Consider the following 12,188-nt stretch of genomic DNA (forward strand, 5'->3'; position numbering starts at 1 on the left):
ACAGAGCTCCAGTCAGATGCTTGTGTGGCCTTCTCAGCTGGAACTCTACAGCCAGGTATGAGAGAAGAGACACTGGAGAGACTGATGTAGGGCTGTAAGGCTGATCAGGCAGGATAACAGGGCAAAGGGAGCTCATCTGGATGGGGAGAATAATCATTAGCAAGTGAACATACCTGCTAAGATTTTAAATGGATACATTTTGCTGGATGTGAATTTTCCTAAATAAAGCTGATTTTTTTAAACAAGCACAGATTGACAGAATGAATGAAAAATCATGATGTAATTACATGCTGTCTACAAGACACACACTTCATGTTCAAAGACAAATAGGTAGAAAGTATGACAACAGAAAAAAGGTGCAAAAAGTAACCAAAAGAGAGGTGCATGGCTGAAGAGTTTGTAATGATAAAAGGGTCAATCTGCCAAGCAAACATAAATATATTACATCTAACAGCAGAACTTCAAATACATGAATCAAAATCTGACAGAATAGAAGGAAAAACAGAAATAGTGACAAACTTCAGTACTCCACGTTTAATAATGGATAGGACAACTAGATAGAAGATGAACAAAAAAAGAAGATTTGAACAATGCTGCAGACCTAGAACAAAAATCTATGGAACATTCCACTCAACAGGAGCAGAATGTAGATTTTCCTCAAGTGCATACAGAATATTCTCAAGGATACCCAGTATGTTAGGACATTTTTCACAAATGTGAATAAACTTTGAAAGATAGAAATCATATAAAGTATGTTCTCCAACCACAATGGAATGAAATTAGAATCAATAACAGAAGGAAATTTAGAAAATGTATAAATATGAGGAAATTCATATTCATTAATAAACAATGAATCAGGCCAGATAAGGTGGCTCACACCTGTCATCCCAGTGCTTTGGGAGGCTAAGGTGGGAGGATCACGTGAGGCCAGGAGGTTGAGACCAGCCTGGGTAACATAGCAACAGACGCAGCCTGTCTCTACAACAAAATTTTAAAATTACCCAGGTGTGGTGGTGTGTGCCTGTATTGCTAGCTACCTGGGAGGCTGAGGCAAGAGAAGTGCTTGAGCCCAGGGGTTCAAAGTTACAGTGATCATCATAGTGAACTATAATCATGTCGCTGCACTCCAGCCTGGGTAACAAACCAAGACCCTGTCTCTACAAAAAAAAAATAAAAATAAGAACTAAAAATAAATAAGCAACGAATCAAAGAAGAAATCACAAGGGAAATTAGAAAATAATTTTGAGATATATGGCCAAACCTCATGAAATACAGCAAAAGCAGTACTTAGATAGAAATTTGTAGTTATAAACACCTGTACTAAAAAAGACCCTCAAGTAAATAACTTTCCACCTTAAACTACAAAAAGAAGACTAAACTGAACAGAAAACAAGTGGAAGGAAGAAAACAATAAAAACAGAAACCAATAAATGAAATAAAGAACAGAAAAACAAGTGAGAAAAATCATTAAAACCAAAAGCTGGTTATTTTAAAAGATCAACAAGATTGACAAACCTTTAAGCTAGAGTGACCAAGAAAAAAAGAGAAGAGTTCAATTACTAAAATCAGGAACAAAGGAGGGTACACTACACCAACATGAGAGAAATAAAAAGGACTGCAAGGAAATCTAAAAACAACTGCATGGCCACAAATTAGATAACCTAGATAAAGTGGACAAATTATGAAAAAGACACAAACTACCAAAACTGACTCGGAAAGAAACAGATAATCTGAATAACCTGTAACAAGTAAAGAAACTGAATTAGTAATTTTTTAAAAATCAGAGCAAAGTCCAGTCCCAGAGGGTTTCATGGGTGAATTTATCAAACACTTAACAAAGAATTAATAATTCTTCACAAACTCTTCCAAAAAATAGAAGAACACTTCTTAACTCATTCCACTAAGGCCAGTATTACCCTGACACCAAAACAAAAATAACACAAGAAAAAGCAGAAACAAAAACTATAAATCAATACATGTTTTTGTTTGTTTGTTTTTGAGACGGAGTTTCACTCTTGTCACCCAGGCTGGAATGCATTAGCGCAATCTCGGCTCACTGCAACCTCTGCCTCCCAGGCTCAAGTGATTCTCCTGCCTCAGCATCCTGAGTAGCTAGAATTACAAGCTTGTGCCACATATTTGTTAAGGTATCCCGAATCTGACCTAAATGATCTTCTCACCTCCTCCAAATTGGGGTACAGGTGTGACCACCCACCAAAGATGCAAAAAAAGCCTTAACAAAACAGTCACAAATCAAACCCAGCAACACACGGAAAGACTACAAGCTCATGATCAAGGGTTATGTATTCCGGCCTCCGTCTGTGGTTGAGGAGATGAGCCTTTCCGGGGACTGGAGGGCCTGCAGAGTTCTCCCACTCAGCAGTCTGTGCTGTGAAGCAATGCACTATGAGGTGAGTCATTCACATGTGACAAACTATGAAGACAGCCTACCCACTGGACTGTAAAAGCACCTAAATGGTCTTATTACACTACTGTTAAGAAGATCCGAATTGCTTGAAAAAAGAGCACATTATACTCCAATACTGGCAAATGATGGCTTCAAAATATAAGCATTAACACTTCAAAAGCAAATAATACCACTTGCAAAGAGAATTAGTAAGAAGGCTTCCAGAATGAAGAGCAATTAGGATGAGAAATCAGTTAAGGAAACACCAGCTATCATAAAAGATTAACCTTGCAAATGGAACTGCTTAACGATAGGAGTTTATATAGAGTCCATTTGGTAATGGAAGGGGAGGGGCTCTATTCCATACATTCATTCAGGACACCAGGCTGATGGAAGCTTTAGCATCTTTAACAAGCAGTTTCCAAGACTGCCCTAGTCATGGCCATCTAACCAGCAAGGCGGAAGAGACGAGCGGGTGCCTGCAGGAGAGGTTAGGTGTAGGGCTAGATGTGGCATACAGACTTTTGGCTCTCCCTCTTTGGCCAGAGTTAAGTGACATGGGACCAGCTAACTGGGCAGGAAAGGGAGTCTAGCTGTGTTTCCAAGAGGAAAGAGAAATGGGTTGGAAAAGTAGCCAGCCAGTCCCTGCCACGGTTGGGAAAATAAAAGCTCACATGAAACAACACGTAATAAACCTATCAAGTGTACAGAAGTCACTTGATTACTGGGTAGAGCTGATCTCCTGTTAATGGCAGAATTCATCTCACAATGTAAGTAACCATGTAACTACAACTGGTAGAAAGAGAAAACATTTGGCTGGGCGCAGTGGCTCACGCCTGTAATTCCAGCACTTTGGGAGGCTGAGGCGGGCGGATCACAAGGTCAGGAGATCGAGACCATCCTGGCTAACATGGTGAAACCCCGTCTCCACTAAAAATACAAAAAGTTAGCCAGGCATGGTGGTGGGTGCCTGTAGTCCCAGCTACTCGGGAGGCTGAGGCAGGAGAATGGCATGAACCCGGGAGGCGGAGCTTGCAGTGAGCGGAGATCGCGCCACTGCACTCCAGCCTGAGCGACAGAGTGAGACTCTGTCTCAAAACACACAAAAAAAAAAAGAAAGAGAAAACATTTTTCTTCTTTGACAAAAATGTCCCTTCTAAAGTATGTTGTTTATAAATAGAGAAAAAATCAACAACTCTGAAATCTAACAGTCCTTTCTACAGTTTTCACATTAGAAATAAGATATATGCTGAGTTTTTTAATAAAAATAATAACATGCTTAGCTTCCTATAAAAACTACTGTTCATTTATAAATAATGTCAGGAATGTAGGGCAGAAAGAAACTCTGGATATTACTTGATATACCCTCTCATTTCAGAGATGATGAAAACGTGTGCCCACTTGGCAAGGTCACATAACTAGAAACTGGCCAAAGTGATTCAAACTCAGGTTTCCCAATTTGCAACAATTTTTCTATTTGGCCACACTAGGCTTCTATCCAATTACCTCTTTTCCATCTTTGTATTTTTGAAAGCTTAGGTCATATAAATAGCATTTTTTCTGCAAAGTCTGCGTCAACTCAATAGTCAAAATTACCTGTTCCCACATAGCCCCAAACATTTCTGAGTACAGTACCTATACAATTAGGATTATTGCTGTCAATGTATGCACTGCCACCAAGACTATAAACTCTTTGAAAGTTGCTCCCTTTTGTACCTTAAGCAACAATTAGTGCCTGGTACGTATTAATAAGTGGTAAATAAGTATTTGCTGAATTGCTGAATAAAATTGCAAATGCAAAATAGCCATCAAATTTTAAGTAACATCATCATTTAATTAGATGTCAGTATGAATCTGAATGAAAACACTCACTGGATGCATAGGTCCTGATAGGATTATTTTTAAACAAATATATTTCACAGCAAACACCCTTTTAAATATTGACAATTAAATATAATTTAGATGTTAATAAATTCAATATATTATCATTCAAAGAAAATTCTTATAGGATAATTTTTACTTTTACCTTTTAAAGTGAAAATTAAACTACGAAAATACTAAATCATCAGCAATGTAACTGGAGTATGTGTATTTTCTTTGTAAAGTAGCTTCATATGAAAATGTGGACTCTTTTTTCAGAGGTTTCATGTGTTTATATTCAAAGTAAAATACCATTTCTACAGAATATTCCTCATTGCTGCAGCATACTAAAAATGTTAAGGAAAACAGTTTCTGCTTGTATAGATATTTGTAAATTTGTTTTTGCAGTAATAATATACAGTTAGGTAAGTTTTTTTAAATGTAAAAATACCTGCTTTTTCTGAAGTCCTAAGGAACACCATGTCCGATGGAATTCTTTGATTCTGCAAAGAGCATTATAAAAGATTAATTATCTACATGCAGGTTTACAAATTAACACAATTCCATTCCAAAGAAGAAATAGCTATGAAAACAACTAAGATAATATAATTAAAATTCTGCTGAAATAACTAACACAATTTGTATATAAAAAATTGATATTTTAATTCACATTTTAGTTGAAATGCTAATTTTTTTTTCCCATGAGTGAGCCATATAATGATATATAGTAGTGACTTTAAAAATGCTTCATGTCCGGTGGCTCATGCCTGTAATTCCAGCACTTTGGGAGGCCGAGGCAGGCGGATCATGAGGTCATGAGATCGAGACCATTATGGCTAACATGGTGAAACCTCGTCTCTACTAAAAAAAAAAAAAAAAAATGCAAAAAATTAGCTGGGCGTGGTGGCGGGTGCCTGTAGTCCCAGCTACAGGCTGAGGCAGGAGAATGGCATGAACCCGGGAGGCAGAGCTTGTAGTGAGTGGAGACTGCGCCACTGCACTCCAATCTGGGTGACAGAGCAAGATTCCATCTCAAAAAAAAAAAAAAAAAAAAAAAGCTTCATGTCAGCCAGGCATGGTGGCTCACGCCTGTAATCCCAGCACTTTGGAAGGCCAACATGGGAGGATCACTTGAGGACAGGAGTTTGAGACCAGACGGGACAACATGGCAAAACTCCACCTCTACAAAAAGTTTAAAAAGTAGCCGGTGTGGTGGCATGCCTGTGGTCTCAGCTACTAGGGAGGCTAAGGGCTGAGGATGACTTGAGCCAGGAAGGTCAAGGCAGCAGTGAGCCACGTTCATGCCACTGCACTTCAGCCTGGGCAGCAGAGCGAGACCCTGTCTCAAAAAAAAAAAAAAAAAAAAAAAAAAAAAAAAAAAAAAAAAAAAAAAGCTTTATGTCTGAAAAAACGTTAAATATTGCCATTTCTGTGGCCTCCGTTAGTCTGTACATGTAACACAGCAGGTATTGCCTTATAAAAAATTATGTCCTATTAGACTAAATGGCCCTGGAAAGTGAGGACTGTGGTCCTCCAATGCCCACAAAACAGAGCACATCATACACAAAACACTTAATAGATGTCAAAAAATAAATCTATGACTGAACAAGCCAACAAGCAAAAAACCCCACAGATTTGAGGAGATATTCTTTCATGACACAGAAAATCTGAAAGATATTGTATGGCATATAAAAACTTTTACAAGTCACTATTCATACATTTAATCATTATCACTAATAGTTTTATCAACTGGGAAAGCTCTATCAGTCTAAAGAAAAAATATATAATTGTACTAAGAATACATCACATAATGTCATGAATTATGTATGATTTCTGAGACCTAAGTAAAGACTTATCTACCCATGGTAAATAAATGGATAATAAATGGTAAATAAATGGATTGTCAGTCAACAGGTAACACGTTAAAGCTGAAGGAAGCTATGTTATTAGATAGAGCTATTTCTCTCTAACACTAGAAAAAAACTAATATTAGCATGAAACCAATAAAAGATGTGCAAGACCTCTACACAAAAAACTATAAAACATCGTTGAGAGAAATTAAATGTGAGGATTAACTGTACAACCTAATAAAACTAGATTAAACTGGAGTAGTTAAGAAAAGATGGGATTACACCAAGATAGACAATTACACCAATACAAAACTAGACGTCCAAAAATAGGTCCACATATATAGGGACACTATGAGAAAGATGAAACTGCCAATCAGTGAGGAAACAATTGTGTTTTCAATCAATAGCGCTGAGAAAACCCAGTACCATCAGGGGATGATAGGAGACGACACCTGACCTCGACTTCAATGTAAACACAAAAATCTGTCTAGAATTATAGCTCTAAATGTGAAAGCCAAAACAATAAAATGCCTAAAAGAAAAAAACTAGTTCTTTCCCCACTGAATTGTCATCATTCACCAATCATGACAAGAATATTTTCATGACTTTTTGAGAAGTAAGGATGCTTAATAAAGACCATCAACAAAAAGTGTCTTAAAAAACTAACCTTACATGAAAAGATAATAGCAGACTTCATTAAACTTAAGAATTTCTGTTCAACACAGCCTGTCAGGAAAGAAGAGGAAGATATCTGCAACGCACATATAACTAACAAACGACTCCAACCCAGAATACATAAAAGCCCACAAACTGATAAGAAAAGAAAGAATAACTCAGAAGAGAAATGCCAAGAGATTTTAGCAGGCTTGTCACATAAAAGACAGACACACACAAAATCATGTGAAAAAGTACTGAATCTTATTAGACTTCAAAGAAATATGCATTAAAACCACTTCTACTAATTTACACTCCCACCAACATGTAAAAGCGTTCCTATTTCTCCACATCCTCTCCAGCATCTATTGTTTCTTGACTTTTTAATGATTGTCACTCTAACTGGCGTGTGATGGTATCTCATTGTGGTTTTGATTTGCTTTTCTCTAATGACCAATGATGATGAGCTTTTTTTCATGTTTGTTGGCTGCATAAATGTCTTCTTTTGAGAAGTGTCTGTTCATATCCTTTGCCCACTTTTTGATGGGGTTGTTTTATTTCTTGTAAATTTGTTTAAGTTCTTTGTAGATTCTGGATATTGGCCCTCTGTCAGATGGACAGATTGCAAAAATTTTCTCCCATTCTGTAGGTTGCCTGCTCACTCTGGGTTTAGGGGAGGGATAGCATCAGAATACCTAATGTAGATGACGGGTTGATGGGTGCAGCAAACCACCATGGCACGTGTACACCTATGTAACAAACCTGCACGTTCTGCACATGTATCCCAGAACTTAATAAAAAAAAAAAACATTTCTACATCCATATCAGAAATGCTAACTTTAAAAGGCTGAAAATGCACATGCTGGCAAATATGCCAAGGCACTGCTGATTGGAGTAGAATTTGGTACACCACTTTGCAAAACCACGTGCAGCGTCTACCACAGCAGAACTGCATAACCCAAAACACAGCAGCTCCACTCCTAGGCACACCTGCAACAGCAATGTGTGGAATGTGTGCACCAAGAAATATAGTCAAATATGACACAAAAGTATCCTTCATGATAGGCAAAACTTAGATGTAACCTAAAAACCCATCAACAGGAAAACAGATAAAAACCACACTATGTAACACCAAAATGGGTGGGTAACAACTACACACAACAACATGGATGTATCTCATAAAGAACATGGGGCCAAAAAAGCACCCGCCCAAACACAGTCCCGCCTTGGTAAATTTTCTAGGCACTCTTGCCGAAAATCAATTAACCATAAATTTCAGTTTATTTCTGGATTCTCAATGTAATGCTAGTTCCTGTAAATGCTGATTACTGTAAATCTGTATTAAGTTTTGAAATAGTGAAGTGCAAGTATTCAAAGTTTGTCCATCTTTTTCAAAATTGTTTTGGCCATTCTGGGTCCCTTCAATGTCCATATGAATTTCAGAATCAGCCTGTCAATTTCTGCAAAGACATCAACTGGGATTTTGAGCGGGATAACCCTGAATCTATAGATCAATTTAGGGAACGCCGCCTTTTGAATAACATATATTTCTAACCATGGGCATGAACTGTCTTTACATTTACTTTGGTCTCTTTAGTACGTTTCAACAATGATCACGGCTCACTGCAGCCTTGAATTCCTGGGCCCAAGCAATCCTCCTGCCTAAGCCTCCCAAGTAGCTAGGACAGCAGATGTGTGCCACTGCGCCTGGCTGATTCTTTAAATTTTGGTCTGTGTTGTCCAGGCTGGTCTCAAATTCCTAGTTTTATGTGATCCTCTCGCCTTGGCCTCCCAAAGTGCTGGGATTACAGGTATGAGTCATCATGCCCGGCCTTTAAAAGTATTTTTAAAAATTTCCTATTCAGACTCTTTATGTCCTTATTCTGTCTTATTTTTATGGAGTACTCATAAACAAACTAGATAATTTCAAATAATTATTGGACACTTTTTGTTTCTTTTTGCTTCCCCTCAAGACTAGGGGCACAAGAGCAAGGAGCCCTGTGCTCTCCTAACACCGCATGCCACGGTGTGAATGCACAGCTGCTTCTCTGACCAGTCACCCACCTGGGATATATGGACTTTCTGGAATTGAGCTACTGTGAATAATGTAGATACAGACATTCCTGCACAGGTTTTTTGTATCAACATAATTTTACATTTCTCTGTGATAAAGGTCCAGAAGTGCAACTGTTGGGTAGTATGATAGTTTTTTTTTTTTAAGAAACTATCCAGTGATTTTCTGGAATAACTGTATTATTTGTATTTCCACAAGCAATATACAAGTGATCCGCTTCTTCACATTGTTTCCAACATTTGGTATTGTCACCATTTTTTCATTTTAGCTGTTCTGATAGATGCGTACTGATATTTCATTGTGTTTTAATTCGCATTTCCTGATGACTAATGATGTTGAATTCCTGTTCATGTGTTTTACTTTTTTTTTTTTTTTTGGAGATAGAATCTCACTCTGTCACCAGGCTGGAGTGCAGTGGCACAATCTCGGCTCACTGCAACCTCTGCCTCCCAGGTTCTAGCGATTCTCCTGCCTCAGCCTCCCAAGTAGCTGGGACTATAGGCGCACACCACCACACCCAACCAATTTTTGTATTTTCAGTAGAGATAGGGATTCACCATGTTGGTGAAGATGGTCTCGATCTCTTGACCTCGTGATCCGCCCCCTTTGGCCTCCCAAAGTGCTGGGATTACAGGTATGAGCCACCATGCCCGGCACATGTGTTTATTTTCTATCTGTAAATCTTTGTCAAAATGTCTCTTGAAATCTTTTGCTCATTTTCTAATTTCAAATTTTTTTTTGTTTACTGTTAAAAAGTTTTAGGAGTTTTTATATATTCTAGATAGAAATCTTTGTCGAATATATGGTTTACAAATATTTTCTCCAGCTGTAGCTTTTCATTGTATTCACATGGTTTTTCACAAGGCAAACATTTTTAATTTTAATGATATGCAATTTATCAATTTTTCCTTTTACACATTGTCCTTTTGGTGTCAAGTCTAAGAAGTATTTTCCTATTTCTTATATTTTTTTTTCTAAAAGTTTTGCAGTTTCACATTTTACATTAAGTCCATGATCTTTTTTTTTAACCTCGGGATGCCTAGCGCCATTTGAGAAGGCTACCTTTTCTCCACTTGCTTTCACACCTTTGTCTAATTCTGGTTTCTCTATAATGTTTTGTTAACCTTTGTTTCTATCCTTCTTCCACACTATGTTGACTAATGTAACTATGCAATATGCCTTAACATCAAGAAGGGTGATTCCTCCCACTTTATTTTCCTTGTTAAAGTTGGTTTAGCTATTCTACAACCTGTGCCTTTCCGAATTAGTTTTAGAATAAGATAATCTATGTCTTTAAAAATAAGAAGAAAAAAACCCTGCTGAGATTTTGATAGGAATGGTATTAAGTGTACAGAACAATTTTGGGAAAACTGGAATGTAGAATGCTCCAATCGAAAAAGAGATGGGTCTATTTACTTATGTTTTCTTAGATTACTTTTATCAACACATTGTAAGTTTCAGCACAGATTTCATTTTCATAGCAATGACTGTAAGAGTACTGCATTTTTAATTTCTCTGCCCACATTTTCAGTTATTATATAAAAATGAGGTTCATATTTGTGCATCGATCTTATAACTTGACACCATGTTGAACTCACTAGTTCCAGGAGATTTTCTATAGATCCGTTGGGGTTTTCAACATATACATACATGTATCTATGTACATGTATACAGTTATGTCATCTGCAAATTGAGACATTTCTTTTCTAATCCATCTTTTCTTGCCTTACAGACTAGAAGTGCCATTGAGTAAGAGTAGTAACAGCAAACATCCTTGTCCCCAGTCTCAGAAAGGAGGCATTCAGTCTTACGCCATTAAGTATGTTGGCTACAGGTTTTTTGTAAATTCTTTTTAAACAAGATATGGTTACTCCCCCTCTAATCCAACCTGCTCAGAGTTTTCATCATGAATGAGTGTTGGGTTAAGTCAAATGGTCTTCCTGCAACAACTGATCGTGTGAGTTTTCTTTATTCTGTTGATAGGGTAGATTACACTGCTTGATTTTAGAATGCTGAACCACATTTACATACCTGGAATAACCTGTACTGGGTTGTGATGTATTACTCTTCTTTATATACTGCTGATACCAATTGGGCTGTAGTTTTCTTTTATTGTACTGTCTTTTTTTCTGGTGTTGAGATAAAGATATTCCTGACCTCATAAAATGAGTTGGGTAGTGTATCATTCTCAATTATTTTCTGAAAACAACTGTGCAAAGTTGATGCTAAGTCTTCTGTAATGGTTTTAAGGAATTCTCCTGGACCTAGATATTTCCTTCCTAGAGCTTTAAATTACTAATTCAGCTTCTTTACTGGCTACAGGACTACTGATATTGTCTATTTCATTTTGACTGAATTCTTATACTTTATGGTTTCAGAATTTGTCCATTTCTTCTATTTATGGACATCAAGGTGTTTGTAGTATTTCGTAACTATCCTTTTAACGGCCGCGGGATCTATAGTGAAAGCCCCTATTTCATTACTAATACTGCTGATTTGTGACATCACTCTTTTTGTTTTGATCAGTCTTGCTTGCTAGAGGTCTATGGATTTTATTAACTTATTTAGAAGAACCAGCTTTTGTACTCATTGTTTTTCTATCTTGTCTTCCTATTTTCCATTTTCCTGACTTCTACTTGTATCTTTATTATTCCCTTCCTTCTGCTTGCCTTGGTTTAACTTTGCTGTCTTCTCCTAGTTTCTTGCAGTAGGGATTTAGATTACTGACCCAAGACCTCTGCTTGTTTCCCCATAGAGTTTCATGCTACAGAGTTCCTCCCAGCAGTGCCCTTACATGCATCCCACTTATTCCAGAATGCAGAATTTTCATTTTTGCCCAGCTGTATGGTTTCCTTGTGACTATCTATCCTATAAATTAATTCAAAGTGTGCTGTTCACTTTCCATGTTTTAGAGTTTTCCTGTTGCCTCTGTTACTGATTTTTAACAATTCTATTATAGTGAGAGAACACACTCTGTGTGATTTCAATTCTTTCCAATTTATTGAGGTTTATGGTACATAAAATGGCTTATCTTGGTGAATATTCCATAGACACTTTAAATATGTTCTCTCCTATTGACAGGTATGGTGGTCTATGCATGCGAGGCAACTCCTGCTGGTTGGTCCTATGCAAATCTTCCACATCACTGCGGAGCGTCTGTCCACTACTTTTATCCAACGCCTGAAGGGTGGTGCTGAAGTACCCACTTGTAACTGGACTTGTCTACTTTTTTCAGCTCTGACAGTTGTTGATTCACGAGTTTTATGGGTCTGTTGTTTGGTACCAATTTAGGATCATTGTATCTTCCTGATGGATTAATCCTATTATTGTTGTATAATATCTC

General features: G+C 37.3%; 1 protein-coding gene across 11 annotated transcripts in view; it reads right to left on the reverse strand.

Annotated features, from left to right (window-relative positions):
* Positions 1-12,188, reverse strand: part of ATP9B (ATPase phospholipid transporting 9B (putative)) — a 322,806-nt gene that overhangs the window by 210,828 nt on the left and 99,790 nt on the right. For 10 of the 11 annotated variants that reach the window (XM_058438242.1, XM_058438240.1, XM_032152031.2 and 7 more), the window contains one exon: positions 4,719-4,770. In XM_058438242.1, coding sequence (XP_058294225.1) covers positions 4,719-4,770 — 52 coding nt within the window. Of the gene's footprint in view, positions 1-4,718; positions 4,771-6,784; positions 6,844-12,188 lie in introns of all 11 variants that reach the window. The other variant, XM_058438246.1, reaches the window with a different exon arrangement.

This window comes from Hylobates moloch, unplaced genomic scaffold, assembly GCF_009828535.3.
Source record: "Hylobates moloch isolate HMO894 unplaced genomic scaffold, HMol_V3 SCAFFOLD_5, whole genome shotgun sequence".
Classification (NCBI taxonomy): domain Eukaryota; kingdom Metazoa; phylum Chordata; class Mammalia; order Primates; family Hylobatidae; genus Hylobates; species Hylobates moloch.